A 16299-nucleotide genomic window follows, 5' to 3' on the forward strand; every position below is an offset into this window, starting at 1 on the left:
GGGCAACCAATAATCCTCTCAGCAGTCCGAACTGTCCTTTGTAGTCTTCTGATGTCCGATTTCGTAGCTGAACCAAACCAGACATTTATTGAAGTGCAGAGGACAGACTCAATGACTGCTGAGTAGAACTGGATCAGCAGCGCTTGTGGCAGGTTGAACTTGATGGCCTCAGATGGCGAAAGATGTACAACCTCTGCTGAGCCTTTTTCACAGGAGTCAATGTGGGTGTCCCACTTCAGGTCCTGTGAGATGGTAGTGCCCAGGAACCTGAATGACTCAACTGCTGCTACAGTGTTGTTTAGAATGGTGAGGGGTCAGTGTTGGGGTGTTCCTCCTAAAGTCCACAGTCATCTCCACTGTTTTGAGCGTGTTCAGCTCCAGGATGTTTTGACTGCACCAGTCAGCCAGCTGTTCAACCTCCCTTCTTTATACAGACTCATCGTCATCTTGGATGAGGCCGATAACAGTAGTGTCGTCTGCAAACTTCAGGAGCTTGACGGAGGGGTCCTTGGCAGTGCAGTCATTTATGTACAGGGAGATGAGTAGTGGGGAGAGCACACATCCCATGGGGGCACCAGTGCTGATTGTACAGGTGCTGGAAGTGAATTCCCCCAGTCTCACTAGCTGCTGCCTGTCCATCAGAAAGCTGGTGATCCACTGACAGATAGACATGGGAACAGAGAAACAGAGAACAGAGAAACAGTGCAAAACGTGCATGCAATCCAAACTTGACTGGAAGTCTATGTTGTGACTGCTCAGCTGCGTTAGAGCACCACCTACATTTCAGATCTGTATAGTGTGATGGAAGGAGATAGATGAAAATTATTTGTTCCTAGTACTTGCTGCTATCTAGTGGAAATAAATAAGAGATAGAGCAAACAGAGCCTGAATTACATGCTTGCAAAGAAAACAATGTTTATCATAAGATTGTAAATATAGCTAATATTATTTATTAATTACTGGAATCTTTTTTTTTTTTATTTGGAGGGGGTTTCTGTAAATTGTTTTGCAATTAGTCCAATGCATGTAAGCAGGGTCCAAAATTAACACCCACACACATTCTCTATTTGGCTGGTGAATTTTGTGGTGTCAAATGCCACAATGGCGGGCACTTTTTTGTCAGTTTGTGTCAGCTTGTAAAATAATGTAACAATGTAACATGTTCCAGTTTTTTCATCAAGGGGGTTCTGTAGGTCTTCAGTCAGTAAGGTTGCAGGTTTTTACATGGAATAGCTCTAATTAGCTAGTCCCGCTGCTCATCGAAAGTCTCAGTTAGCAGTAGGGATACCACGCTCATGTACCTGTATGTGTGGAGCTAGTGTTGTGTTGAAGCCTGCTACTCTTACGAGCTCCTTGGCTCACACTTGCTCTGTTTGTAGCAGATTACCACGAGCAAAGCGCTAATTCACTTCATACAGACTACATATTTATTAAATTAAATAGCAGCCGTCTGCAGTTTAATAATCACTTTGAGTCATATAGTGACCGGCTTATCTGGAGGTGAAAACTGTAGAGTGTGTCTACAGCATTTACACACTGCTGTCACGCGTAACTGACCTATTAGAAAATGTATACTGTGCTGATTAATTATGCAGGAAATATTCAACATGAGCATATACTGTATCTGTGATTATAAGAAGAAATTGATTGGAATATCTGGCTAAATACAACATAACTGGTGACATTAACAAGCCTGTAATCTTATATTAATCTCGAATTAAAAATATGGACAATCCCTTCACATTATGTAATTTTATGTTCCACCAATTTCCCCCACTCACTCAAAAATCAAAAGCTGCTTGTTTCTCTTTTGCATGGGTAAATAAACACTCGACAGCATAAAGAGCTTGAGAAAAACATGCATCAGTCCAAAAGCAACAGCCAGCATTTTCTTTTTTTTTTTTTTTTTTTTTATTTAAAAGAAAAAATAACAATTCTCCCCAATTTGGAATGCCCAATTCCCAATGCGCTCCAAGTCCTCGTGGTGGCATAGTGACTCACCTCAATCCGGGTGGCAGAGGAGGAATCTCAGTTGCCTTCGCGTCTGAGACCGTCAATCCGTGCATCTTATCATGTGGCTTGTTGAGTGCGTTACCGCGGAGACATAGTGCATGTGGAGGCTTCACGCTATTCTCCGCCGCATCCATGCACAACTCACCACATGCCCCACCGAGTGTGAGAACCACACATTATAGCGACCACGAGGAGGTTACCCCATGTGACTCTACCCTCCCTAGCAACCGGGCCAATTTGGTTGCTTAGGAGACCTGGCTGGGAGTCACCCATCACGCACTGGATTCGAACTTGCGACTCCAGGGATGGTAGTCAGTGTCAATACTCACTGAGCTACCCAGGCCCCCCAGCCAGCATTTTCTGAAGTTGTGAAATGCAACTAATTTTTTCTGCCAACTTCTCTTGACCAACATCCAGTTCACACACTCTAAGAACTTAAGAAACAGCGATATTTAAAGGTCTCAAGTGCTGGAAAGTGCAGATTTACGGGCTTTTTAGTTAACATGTCAATTCGCACTGGATTAATATTACCAGGGGTTATTTTTACAGGCCATTTTATAGTAGGTAAAACACGCTGTAATTTTTACTGGCGTGGGAATGCACAGTCCGTAAAAAGTACGGGAAAATTACTGACATGACCGATTCGCACGGGATTAAAATTACTGAGAACTGAGAAGCTCTGGTAATTATTACATTACTCCACATCCCCATATAAAACTAATCCCGTCCGATTAGGTCTTAATACTACTACTACTACTAATAATAATAATAATAATAATTATAAATCAACAGTAATTGTATAATATTTAAGCAATATCTCTTACCTGTGATGCTCTGTTATGCAGCACTTTATTTGACAAAAATAACTCAAATGTTGCATTTTGGACTGTGCTGTGAGGTTCTGAATAACACCACCGCATTTGATAAAAATAACACCGTATCATGTTGAAAATTAATTGTTCTATTTTCATTTGAGTAAAGTTTTAATTAAATTAACTTATTTAGACACAATTTTAATGATAACATTGAAATAAACTGTTGATATGGATTTCAGATGAAAAAAAAATTTAACAAAAAACACGTATCAGTATCGGCGAGTACTGAAAAGAAAGTGTCAGTACTTTAAAACAACAATGGTATGAGGACATCCCTAGTTAGCAGTAAATCTATGAGCCAGCTCTTTTTTAGTGAATCAAAAAGACTTATGAATCAGTTGGAGCTGACTGAATTAAGTGAATCACTCCAAATAAACCAAGATCTGTCACTGTTTCATGTGTACTTAAGGCTCATGAGACTCATGAGAGTTACTTACTGCTCATTCATTTGACAACTTGTAGTTTACAATAAAAAAATTAATTTTGTTGTAATAAGTGAATAATCTGAAAAATAGTTCTAAATGGACTATCTGGCAATTAAATATTTCATAAATAATAAAACAATACAATTCTTTAAAAAAGCAGTTCACTTTTAAACATGCTTAGAGTACTGTTTATTTGTCTCTCACGTCTGTAAAATCCACTTGTAAAATGTAATAAAAAAAAATAAAAATGACCGGTAAGAAATCTAACTGGCTGGTAAATATTTTCATCTACCAGCCACCTTGACTGGTGGGCTAAGAAGTGAATTTGGTCCCTGTGTGTAAGGTACAATTTTAAATGGGGAGCGAAAAATTGCAGGTGGCAGCCAAAAAATGCACCATGCTACATGTACCACATTTTTAACCATGGTGTTCCCACAGTAAAATTAACCATGTTTTTGGCAGAATGATTATGATTTTTATTACCATAGTTTGGGTTTTCCTGTATTATTACTACAGTTTTACCACAAATATCATGGTAAAAATATGGTTACTTTTGTTAAAATCATGGTCAATTTTGTGGTTATGGTTTTACAACAAATACCAGTTGAACTATAGTAATTGTAGTAAAAACATGGTACATTTTGTGGTTGCTATGGTTCTACTTGGAGGCTCATGCTACCCTCCGCAATCCACGCACAACTTACCACACGCCCCATTGAGAGCAAGAACCCCTAATCGTGACCACGAGGAGGTTACCCCATGTGACTCTACCCTCCCTAGCAATCGGGCCAATTTGGTTGCTCAGGAGACCTGGCTGGAGTCACTCAGCACGCCCTGGATTCGAACTCACGACTTGAGTCAGCGTCAACGATATCTATTTTTGTATGGATAAAGCATTCGCGACTGGAATCAAAAGGTATTGCAGAAAATGAATTACCTTCCTGTCCTCTAAGGGTCTCTGTACTTGTACCTTATTGCTTACATACAGCACTATTATTACCCAAATAAGAAACATGAATTGTGGCGGTATTGAGTACTGTGGCACTGACTCTGAGGCAGGCTGAGACTCTCAGACACTTCTCGATCGACGTAGGTGTTGGAGATGACCAGGCCACCTTGGTTACACAGTGATGAGCACAGGGGCTCAGGTTTGGCAGGTGAGGACAGAATACAGTCCAGCATGGGGATTTCCACCACCTGCAACACCTGGAGTAATGCCTGCTGCCTCCAAATGTCCTGAACAACTGAACATGAGAATTGGAAAGTTTTTACATTTTCTGCAGAAAAAAAATTGTTTTTGTAATACACCTGCTCCTTTCTATTGTAAACTTTATGTCAATATCACTAGCATGTTCACCTTTTTTGGTCAGGAAACTGTTGGAAAATGCAGAACGATTTAGATCAGAGGGCACAGAAGGGTGAAGATTTATATTCTTCAGTAGTCTCTCCACTCTTCTGTGTGATGATCTAAGAATCAATGGGTTGGAGATGGTCTGCATTTCTCCAAACCAAAAAACAATTGTATAAAATAAGAGTACTGAAAAGAAAAGGTTTTCTTTGGCTCTTTGTTTGCCCCAAAGATACATAATTACTTTAAAGTGGTGTTCTTTTCAGTGCGTTTCTCGGGAGTCTGGTTCTCGACGCCAATGTATCTCTTCTTGGCTGATCCCAGGAGTTCACTTCCGTCCAGGAAGCGATAGAGGCTGCAGCTGGAATCCTCATAGCTCATCTCTTTCTCCTGTCTGAAGAGCTTCATACAGATGGGTTCGAACACTCTGGACTCCATCAAGGCTTGGCAGAGTCTCAAAAATTCTGGCTATTCGATTAAGTAAAGTTATGACATCACTTATACATACAAATCAGGTGGGGTTTATTTGAGGCCGTAGCTCTTCTGATAATATTAGGCGTATCATCAATATCATGTGGTCAGTAGCAAATGATCGATCCGGTCGCTGCCATCTCACTTGACGCGAAAAGGCGTTTGATATGGTAGAATGGGATTCACTTTTTAAGATTTTGGAAATGTATGGGTTCAGGAGTACATTTATTGGTTGGATTAAGTTACTTTATAGACACCCTATAGCAGCGGTACAAACAAACAGATTAATTTCAGATTATTTTATATGGATAGGGGCACCCGGCAGGGTTGCCCTCTTTCCCCATTATTGTTCTGTCTTGCCCTGGAACCATTAGCAGCCGCGATAATAAAGGAGGATGATTTTCCAGGGGTGATTGCAGGAGGTGTTGCATAAGCTTCTGTTTTACGCAGATTATATTTTATTATTCATCTCCGACCCTACTGATCTATGCCTTGCCTCCACAGAATTATTAACTCCTTTTCCAAGTTCTCAGGATACAAAGTCAATTGGTCTAAATCCGAAGCTTTGGCTTTGACAGTGTACTGTCCAGTAACAGCCTTCCAGCCGGGTGCCTTCTAGTGGCCCAAACAGGGAATTAAGTATTTGGGCATTTTATTCCCAGCAAATTTGTCTGATTTAGTTAGTTAATTTTGATCCCTTAATAAAAAGGTTTTCGAATGATGTGGACAGGTGGGCTTAATTACATTTCTCGATGACTGGGAAGGTTAATGTTATTAAAATGAATTGTATTCCAAAATTCAACTACCTGCTACAGTCTCTCCCTATAGATGTCCCCCTCTCTTATTTCAAGCAATTTGATAGCATAGCAAAGTACTTCATTTGGAATGGTAAGCGTCCCAGGTTACATTTCAATAAGTTACATAGGCCGATTGACAAAGGTGGGTTAGGCCTACCCAAGATTTTGTTTTATTATTATGCATTCGGTCTTAGATATTTGGCTCCTTGGTCGCTTCCACCTGAGAGAGGCCCTCCCTGGTTTTGTATTGAAAAGGAAGTTCTTGCCCCCATCTCGCCACTGCAAAGCCTTTAGATTAAACTAGCCGGAGAGGTTAAGTCGCACCCTGTTATTTTGCATTTGCACTCGATATGGACAAAAATGTCCAGAGTGTTTAATTCTGATATTTATTTAAATGTAGCCTCGAGCATATGGCTGAACCCTAAACTATGTATTAATAAGTCCCCTTTCTGTTGGTCAGAGTGGATTGTGGGGGGGTTAATACACTTGCTGACCTATATGAGAGTGGAGTATTGAGACCTTTTGAAAATTTGGTTCAACATTTTGGCATTCCCAGATCTCAGTTTTATAAGTATTTAAAGCTGTGCCACCTACTCTGCACTGTTTTTGGGAGTGGCACGCACCCCCCCACCAGTTGCAGCAGATACTCTGGGAGTGGTGATTGCTGCTTTTGGGAAGGGTCATAAGGCATCAGTGTATTACTCCCTGCTAATTCAGAGTCTGGGGGACAGAACTTTGAATTCTCTCAAAAAATTATGGGAGAAAGATCTAAACATGACATTGGAGGAGGGGGTGTGGGCTAGGATCCTAAAAAATGTCAAGTCTGCATCTAGAGATGCAAGAGTTCGCCTTATGCAATTTATGATTTTACATCGATTTTATTGGACCCCCTCCAGATTGTATAGGCTTGGTCTTAAAGACACACCCACCTGCTGGCAATGTCAATCAGAGGTTGGACACATAACTCATGTCTTTTGGGGGTGTGTTTTCAGATCCAGGAGTTCTGGTTGAAAGTTCAGAGTCTTATATGTGATGTATTGGGCACTCAGCTTTCACTTTGCCCCAGACTCTGTATTTTGGGCGATGGGGTGGTCATCGACGTTGAGAATAGGCAAATAAAGAGTAGGATCCTAACGAGCGTCGTGATCACCAGACAGGTTATTTTAAGGGGTTGGAGGGCCCTCATTTCATGAGTGGTGCTCAGAGATGGGGAGGGTGGCGGTCTTTGAGGAAAGGATGTATAGAAGGCTGGGAAATCTGGGGTTATTTGATAGGAAATAGGGCAGATATTTGGCCTTTTTGGAAGGCTTTCGGGGAGGGGTAGTGGAGAAGGATCTCGTTTTAAATATGTGTGTGCAATTTGATTGTTTTTTTTTAAATATGCTTTTTATTTATTTAATTTTTGTGTGTGTGTGTGCACGTGTTTTGTGTTTTTTTTTTTGTTTCCAAATATTTATGACCACTGGGGTGAGTGTTTGTGTCGGGTGGTGGTGTTCAGGGGAAGGGTTTAATTGTACATAATTTGATTCTGCATTTTCTGTGATTTTTAATTTGTTGAATGGAATCAATAAAAATTGTTAATAACAAAAAAAAAAAAAAAAAAAGTAAATGTTCTGCATGAGGTGGCTCAGAACCATGTCCACAGCATCAGAGCCGGTGAAGCAGTCGTGAAGGACACACAGGTGCTGTCTGCGGAGTTTGAGCTCCATCTGCGTCTGCAGAGCCTCGATGATGTCCTGCCACAGCTGAATGGCCCCGAACGGACCAGAGTAACCTGAAAAATATCAGGATTTAAATGGAGTCTTCAAACACTAACAAAAAGTACCATGTTTTAGACGTAGTAGCATGGTAAAACGATGTACCATGGCAATTTCACTTTTTGAGTGAAAAATCACATCTGCTTTCTATTTTTGTCCATTTTAATTAGAAAATGTGTAAAAATTTAATAATTCTGGTTCTATAGAATGACAAAAACTCTTACTACAGTATACACTCATGCAATATGTGTAACACTGTCTTGGTACAAATACACAGCTCAGTTACATTTATAGAAATTATGTAGCTTCAAACTTGTAGTTTAATATATTACAGCACCATAGAAAATGAAAACACACTAAACATATTGAAAACTAAATATAAACTGTTTCTCTAGCTTAACTGGGTAACATGATAAAGATCTTAAAAATCAGGGGCCTGGGTAGCTCAGTGAGTATTGATGCTGAGTGAGTTCAAATCCAGGGCGTGCTGAGTGACTCCAGCCAGGTCTCCTAAGCAACCAAATTGGCCTGGTTGCTAGGGAGGGTTGAGTTACATGGGGTAACCTCCACAAATGTGGTTCTGGCCTCTCAGTGGGGCATGTGGCGAGTTGTGCGTAGGTGCCACGGAGAATAGTGTGGGCCTCCACACACGCTATGTCTTCGTGGTAACGCGCTCAACAAGCCATGTGATAAGATAAGCAGATTGATGGTCTCAGACGCAGAGGCAACTGAGATTCATCCTCCGCCATCTGGATTGAGGTCAGTCACTGCACCATTGGGCATTCCAAATTGGGGAGAAAGGAAATAATAAATAAAAAAGGTCTTCAGAATCTTTCGGTTGATTTCATTATCAAATTTGTGGAACAATATGCAACTTAAAAGTATTTGCATATAAATATAAATTAGTCATATAAACTGTGTGTTCGTACCTGACATTTGTTTATTTTCTCTGAAAGCTGTTTCATTGTTTAGTCTTCTGAACAAAGGAGTCAAATCCACCGCCATCACGGCACCGGAAATGACGTCAAATTTAGTGTGTGACGTACACCGTAGGATTGCGTTATTTTTGTTTCCTCACCAGGGGTCAGTTCTTCGTACCTCGCTTATTACAGCCGAGATCAAACGACACATCCAAGGTGACATCATCGTGCTAATCATGATCTTCGAACACACCTGCTGTTTACGATTAGTATCGCTGGATTGAGTTGTCTGGGATAATTTCGCGTTCATGCGTTAGTTTAAAAGGGGATATGTATCAGTAGTAGAAACCTTGATCAGCAACGCTGCTATTGGCTGCTCTCCATGGCCAAAGAGTGCGCCCAGTTTTTCTCCGCAACAGAGCAAGAGCTATTGCTCGAAGGTTATGCGGAATTTGAAGGTTTAATTAAAACGCCAGGGAACACCTCAAAGTCTGCATAAGCCAGGAGAGAGGGCTAGCAAAAAGTAGCAGACAAATTAAATGCGTAAGTGGTGACCATGTTAGATGGTTTTATCACTTTATTACAGTATATATTTTTGTATTTTAATAATTTCATAATTACTTTATCATCTTTAATGTCAGAGCCACCACGGGACCCACTAGAACAGTGAAATACAAGAATATTCTACAAAATGGTAATCTTTATTACTTATACTTTTTAGTATCTTTTAAAAAGACACTGTTAAATGATGTGTTTGTTTATAAACGCAACCAAGAAAAAGGCTGAGAGAAAAAAAAAGAAAAAAAAGTGGTAGTCCTGCACCCCCCAGTTATACCCCAGCAGAAGACCTGGCCCTTGGGTTGAATGTGAACTGACCCATTGTGGAGGGCATCCCTGGGGGCAGCTCTTCCTTCAACCCACATCCAGGGACCAGTAGCAGAAACACCTTCATTACTGGTAAATGAGCTTTCAGTTCTCTTAGTACACTAAAATAATTTGTTGCTGCATTAAATCAAGTATAATCCAAATGGCTGTTACAGTCATTTCAACTATGTTAAATCTTGATTAGTGATGAATTGCTTTAACTTAAAGTGAACTATTAACTCTAATGTAAAAAATGTTGCCACTTTTTTTTTTTTTATACAGTGGTTCATTGTAATGAACCTACGTTTTCCCCTTTTGTGCAGTTTTACATAATACACAAACACTTTTACCTGTTCCCAAGCAAGTACTGGCTGAAGCATGTGCAGTAAGTGGACTTCAAACTTTTTAGATCAAAAGGGAAGAAAGCCCTCAATATCGAAGTGGTATCATACCACTTCGTAATGCCCATTTGTTTCCATTGCACAGGACAGTGAAGAAACCCTCTCAGATGGCTGTCCTTTAGAGGAAGTACATGTAAGTGCATAAATAACTTGACTTAATTTATATATACACTCATGTACCTATTATTTCTGACTGTTACAGGAGTCCACATCAACGGAAAGGCCCACAGAAGAGTCTGCACAGAGCAATGATACAGAAGTGGGAGGTGTTGTACAGTGCATCCAGAAAGTATTCACATGCACTGTTAACTGTGGGACCTTATATAGACAGGTGTGTGCCTTTCCAAATCAAGTCCAATCAACTGAATTTACCACAGGTGGACTCCAGTCAAGTTGTAGAAACATCTCAAGGATGATCAGTGGAAACAGGATGCACCTGAGCTCAATTTTGAGTGTCATGGCAAAGGCTGTGAACTTATGTACATGGGATTTTTTTCATTTTTTTTTTTTTCAAACAAACTTCTTTCACATTGTCATTATGGGGTATTGCTTGTAGAATTTTGAGGAAAATAATTAATTTAATCCATTTTGGAATAAGGCTGTAACATAACAAAATGTGGAAAAAGTGAAGCGTTGTGAATACGTTCCGGATGCACTGTACTTTTCCTTTTTATTTTTGTTGCATGAGGCATGTATTCATTGTTTTGTTCACAAATGGCACAGGGTGACATCCATTCCCTATATAAACTGAGTCTTCAACACAAAATAGTGTTTTTCCCTGAAAAAAAAAACAAAAAGGGGAGAAATAAAACTTGACCACTTGAAGAAGAAACTGGCACTAGAGATAGAGCTGCTTCAAAAGGAACTTCAGACTAAGTGCTAATACACCATTTCACACAAAGTACTATTATTGACCTTTCATAACAATATCTCTTATTGCAGGCAAAAGATGACATTACTTTTCTTTACAAAGAATAATTGTAATAAAACTCTCAAGGGACTAAGCATATTTGTCTTGTCTTTTATTAAACTTATCAAAAATGGTGTTCCACAATTCTGTCTCGTGCAGCTCTGCCACTAGGTTGGTCCAAGTGCACTGGCTGGAGGTGATCATCAGGCTGCACCTCCACCACAGGGGTCCTCTCCTTTCTGATGGTGGCAATGTTGAGTAATACAGCACATACAACAATGTCGCAGTTGTCAGGTGCAACCCTCAGACTTTTCAGACACTGAAATCTTCCCTTTAGTTGCCCAAAGGTCATTTCAATGCGTGCCCTTGTCCTGGCTAGAGCTGCATTATAACGGGTTCGTGGTCCAGGGTTTGGGTCAGGGAATGGCGTCATAAAATGCTGCCTGCAGGCATAGCCCCTGTCTCCAAGCAGGATCCCGTCATAATCACCTGTATAATGGAAAAATGCAGTTCTGTTAGGCCCAGCATAAGTGTATGTAATACAGTGACCTTGACATCTATATTTTACCTTACCAGGTTCAAATAATGTGCATAAATGTGACTCTCTGAAAATTCTTGAGTCATGCACAGATCCAGGCCATTTTGCTTCCACGTTTGTGATGTGGCACATAGAGTCACACACCATCAAGATTTTAGTCAGTCAACTGTATGTGTGTATGTGTATATATATATATATATATATATATATATATATATATATATATATATATATATATTATAACATTCCTTTTTTTAAATTTGATATAATATTACTAATCTGGAATATTAAGAATCCTAATAGTAACTTACCTGCACATTTACACTGTGAACCCCTTTTCGGTTCACAAAATCCCCTTCATTGGGGCCTTGATGTGGATGTGTGTGCAGTCTATGGCACCAATCACATTAGGGAAGCCTGGGGATCACATAAGTCTGCATGATCTTCATTAACAATTTTTAATGTACCTGCAATGGTGAAAAAATTCTGTTTTACAACCTGGGGCGTAAAGTGGCTTGGAAATACCACAAAAACCCCTAAAAACTGCTTGAGCGCCAGGTAAACTTTGCGAATGGCACGACAGACGCACTTTTCACCAAGTTCTCCGCATCTCCAATAGTGTAAAGTAAAGTGCAACTCGCAAAGAATCTCAGGGCAATGCACACAGTTTGTGCTGTGGTTAAAGCCCGACTCCGACGAGTCGAACATTTAATATGTGGTTCCAACAAATGACGCCCTCACGAGAAACCGATATCTCTCAAAAAGTATAGTATCGCGCTGCTCTAAAGGATCCTGTCTATCCCGCAATACGCGATTAATTCGAAAAGCTCTACGAATTATCCTTGCACCTTCCGCAAAAGGTTGCTGTCGTAAAAACGGACAAGACATGGCTGTTACAGACTTCCCGTATCACCTCAATTTATAAAGTTGCAATCTAATCTTGTTTACATGAAATAAGCCTGCTCCCGAGCAGGTTTAAGCTTACAGACCTGTTGCTATGACAGCAAGTCCAGGATGAACGTCGAAGAACCTAACAATCCAAGATCATGACAAATCGTCAATAATCAAATCCAGCTAACTGAGTTAGCGATGTACGAAGAACTGACCCCAGTATTCCGGCAACTCCAGCCACTGATATATTTAGACGTCAAATGATTGGACGAAAGTTGTCTATACGTCACCAGCTTGACGACGACTTCTGATTGGATGGTTATCGATTCTATAACTTCTGACACTTTGTCGTTCCGACAGTAGAAAAACTATTTGTGTTTTTCTTTTTATTAATAGTGAATGGCTGAATAAAAGCACTAGAAAGAAAATAGTTAGTTATATGTGACATATCACTTCGTCCTGAACAATAATGAGTAATATGAATACGATTTTTTTTTTTTTTTTTTTTTTTTTTGACAAACCGATTTTGCCTGGCTCCCCCATCTATGGTTTCACTGTATGCCAAATATAAGAACACAAAATATCAAGGTAACCACCACTTCCCATGAGAGAATATGTATTTTTTGTAATGAACTATTTCAGACTTTTCTGAAAATGCTGTGGAAAAGAAATACATTATTGCGTAGAGATGGAATGTGAAGTCATTCAGATTTAGATAGAAAGAAGACCATATGGACATTTTTATTTTTACACTGTAAGTAAATAAATAATAATAATCAGGTCAAGTGCCTTTAGTTACAGAATCACCTATTTATCAGAAGAAAAAACAAAAAACAAACTGTAGATAGTGTTTTTTTTTTTTTTTTTTTTTTTTTTTGGTCAAAGTCCTGACTGAAATATTGCTATGTACAGTGAATTGATGGTAAGCACACAGCCACCCTTGGAATGTAATATTTTAAGGTAATTTTATTCTATTTAAAGCAGAACTTGAATTGATTGAATAATATATGGAGACAGATGTATTATTATAATTTTAAGACACCAAGGCTGGAAAACAACATTTTTAATTCACAGCTGACAGTGTATTTCTTACTTTTCTGTAAGCTAAGAAATATAACAACTTCAATTATTTCTTACCATATTCCAAGAAACAGAAATATTTTAGTCCTTTTTTTCTACCATAAATCTACACGTTCACTTTCACTTTAGTGAAAAAAGGACTTAAATATTGATCTGTTTCTTGCCCACATCTATCATATTACTTCTGAAGACATGGATTAAACCACTGTAGTCTTGTGGATTACTTTTATGCTGCCTGTATGTGCTTTTTGGACCTTCTAAGTTTTAGTCACCATTCACTTACATTGTGTGGACCTACAGAGCTGAGATATTCTTCTAAAAATCTTCATTTGTGTGCTGCAGAAGAAGTCATACACATCTGGGATGACATGATCCTTTGTTCTAATTGTTCATTTGAAATATTATTTTTAATAAACATGTAATTTACTTGACTTTTAATGTCTTGATATTAAGTTTGCTACACAAACACACATCTTGATAATTTGCCACACATCTTGATAATTTAATTTAAGTTTAAACACTCTACATATAGTTAAACGTTCTAAATTATTAAAAACTAATTGCGGAATTAATGAATGATAAGCTAAATAAAAGAAGTGACAAATTATGTTACATATCGTATATTGAGCTGTATGAATATACTGTATAGTATATAGGTCTATCAGTTGTATAGGACAGAAGAGTAAAAACACACACGAGTTCATTCACTAGAAGCTGCGATGTATCGGCCCCATTATAATATTAATCGACAAAGCTGTAAACAACTTATTTAAATGCATGTGATAGTTTTGTCTTGTCTAATGTTAACCATTTAAAATTCGCACTGAACTTCGAACTTAGTGGCTGTTTGTTTTTCTTCAACTTATACGGTATGATGTCCCTCTGTTTACTATAGTTATTAAGTCTATATGAACGACTTCTCAACTGCCCAATCGCAGACCGCTTTTCAGTAGCTCTTAGTAACCAATCCGAACGCAGGAAGCGGGACCTACCAGAATATGAGTGGGGGAAAAAAATAACGCCGTAGGACTGCGTAGGGGCGCTGATCTGAGAACAGCTGGAATTCTGTGACTTTTTTTTTGTTGTTGTTGTTGTTGTTGAAAGAATCTGATCCCAGAACAGCATCCCACTCTATTAAAGACAAATTCATTTTGAATATATTAATTTAACTATTATAATACAAAAAAGCAAAAAAAAAAAAAAAAAAAAAAAATTATGCATTACAATGTACATTTAAATGATTTTAGAGTCACCAGGATCTCTAAATTTCAGCATCTATTCTATCACTGCATAATCAATCAATCAATCAATCCATCTATCCATCTATACATCCATCCATCCATCCATCCAGATCCGTTTCTGAGCATATGGGGGCCCTAAAGGCCAAAGTATACTTTACGTGTCTGCGGTGCTAATCGCTTCGTGCACAGTATGCGTGATGCAAATTTCGTCATCAGCACAGCCGCGCGGCCTGACCGCGCCACCCAGATGTTCTTGGCCTCTGTGTGTCATCTGCACATGCGCTACCCATTGACTGAACTAAAAGAATGTCAAGAAGCAGTTTTAGTGTGCATGTGTCAACACATTCCTATTCATAGTGGTCAGAAAAGTATACTCAGAAAGGCAACGCGATCGGATGGGCGTGATCTGATCTGGAATGCGGAATAACAAAATATACCTGGGCCTTTAAGCAAATTCCTCCTTTTTGGCACCATTCTGTGTAAACTCTAAAGATTGTTGTGCATGAAAATCCCAGGAGATCAGCAGTTACAGAAATACTCAAACCAGCCCATCTGGCACCAGCAATCATGCCACGATCACATTTTTTTCCCCATTCTGATGGTTGATGTGAACATTAACTGAAGCTCCTGACCCGTATCTGCTTGATTTTATGCACTGCACAGTTACCACAGGATTGGCTGATTAGATAATCGCATGGATGATTGTTGGTGCCAGATGGGCTGGTATGAGTATTTCTGTAACTACTGATCTCCTAGGATTTTCACACACAACAGTCTCTAGAATTTACTCCGAATGGTGCCAAAAACAAAAAACATCCAGTGAGCGGCAGTTCTGCAGACGGAAATGGCTGGTTGATGACAGAGGTCAACAGAGAATGGCCAGACTAGTTCGAACTGACAAAGTCTATGGTAACTCAGAGAACCGCTCTGTACAATTGTGGTGAGAAGAATATAATCTCAGAATGCTATTCTGACATGTGTGTTGGCGCTGTTTTGGCGGCACGAGGGGGACCTACAATATTAGGCAGGCGGTTTTAATGTTGTGGCTGATTGGTGTATATTAATAACACAAAACGCAAAAAAATCAATAAAATAAAACATAAAATAACTAGTCAAATTAACAATAAATGTCTATAAATAACTATAAAAAAAATCAATAAATAAAAATAAAAAATAAAAACTGACCTTGCTTTGCTGGCCCCCTGGTGGCTCGGGGACCGCTTATAGCTAGAAACGGCCCTGACAATTACCATATTCACAAACCAGCATATTTACATGGTACTCCAATGTACTTCAAAGAATACCTCGGTACTACCATGGCACATGTCCAATAGTACAATATGTGTACTTCTGACATTGTCTCCTGTATGATAAATGGATATCAGATGTGAGTGATATTTGAGATTGTGAAACTGCCATTTGGCTGAAGTAAACTTCAGTCATAAACATTTTAGTGTTTAAACTGGTGTGGTTTTCGGCTAGCGTTCACCTAATTCTTTTGAAAGCTGCTCTTATTCAAAATTGAGCTTTTAATCAAAAATTGCATTAAATATTAAAGTGTCTCTTTTGTTTTGAGTTGTTTTGAGACACACGCCTCCTCTCCGCCGTGACGTCACAGACGGACACTCCACGCGACAAGTGTAGACAAGATGGCGCTCGCTGTTGTGCCCCAGATGTAATCAGCACTTGACAAAAAAAAAAAAAAAAAAAAAAAAAAAAAAACAGGTTAGTAAAAGATCGCCGTGTCATAACACCTCCGATCTCATCG

General features: G+C 39.2%; 2 protein-coding genes and 1 long non-coding RNA gene across 8 annotated transcripts; 1 reads left to right on the top strand and 2 right to left on the bottom strand.

Moving 5' to 3' along the window:
• Positions 1–832: 832 nt before the first annotated feature.
• Positions 833–8696, bottom strand: LOC127434914 (DEP domain-containing protein 4-like). Its single transcript, XM_051687976.1, is given in 7 exon segments — positions 833–849; positions 4363–4557; positions 4671–4823; positions 4907–5129; positions 5609–5628; positions 7515–7703; positions 8616–8696. Coding segments are annotated over 7 exon segments (873 nt in total). The 5' UTR covers positions 8692–8696.
• Positions 8697–8734: 38 nt separating this feature from the next.
• On the top strand, positions 8735–10876 carry LOC127435301 (uncharacterized). 2 transcript variants are annotated; one of them, XR_007896177.1, is made up of 3 exons: positions 8735–9563; positions 9794–9855; positions 9957–10876. It is a non-coding gene; the product is annotated as an uncharacterized LOC127435301 (long non-coding RNA). The 2 variants fall into 2 exon arrangements; XR_007896178.1 differs by having other exon boundaries at positions 8735–9149; positions 9248–9563; positions 9794–10876.
• Positions 9574–12745, bottom strand: LOC127435300 (putative nuclease HARBI1). Of its 5 annotated transcripts, none has more exons than XR_007896175.1 (3): positions 12309–12461; positions 11631–11736; positions 9574–11270 (listed from the first exon to the last, which is right to left on the bottom strand). XR_007896175.1 is itself a non-coding variant. In XM_051688668.1 (2 exons), the coding sequence occupies exons 1-2, from the start codon at positions 11464–11466 to the stop codon at positions 10906–10908; spliced, it is 477 nt and encodes a 158-aa protein (XP_051544628.1). In that variant the 5' UTR covers positions 11467–11542; the 3' UTR covers positions 9574–10905. The 5 variants fall into 5 exon arrangements, 1 of the variants encoding a protein (XP_051544628.1); XR_007896174.1 differs by having other exon boundaries at positions 11631–11753; XR_007896173.1 differs by having other exon boundaries at positions 10885–11270; positions 11631–11786; positions 12309–12468.
• Between the last annotated feature and the right edge of the window lie 3554 nt (positions 12746–16299).

The sequence above is a fragment of the Myxocyprinus asiaticus genome, chromosome 45 (assembly GCF_019703515.2).
Source record: "Myxocyprinus asiaticus isolate MX2 ecotype Aquarium Trade chromosome 45, UBuf_Myxa_2, whole genome shotgun sequence".
NCBI classification, from domain to species: domain Eukaryota; kingdom Metazoa; phylum Chordata; class Actinopteri; order Cypriniformes; family Catostomidae; genus Myxocyprinus; species Myxocyprinus asiaticus.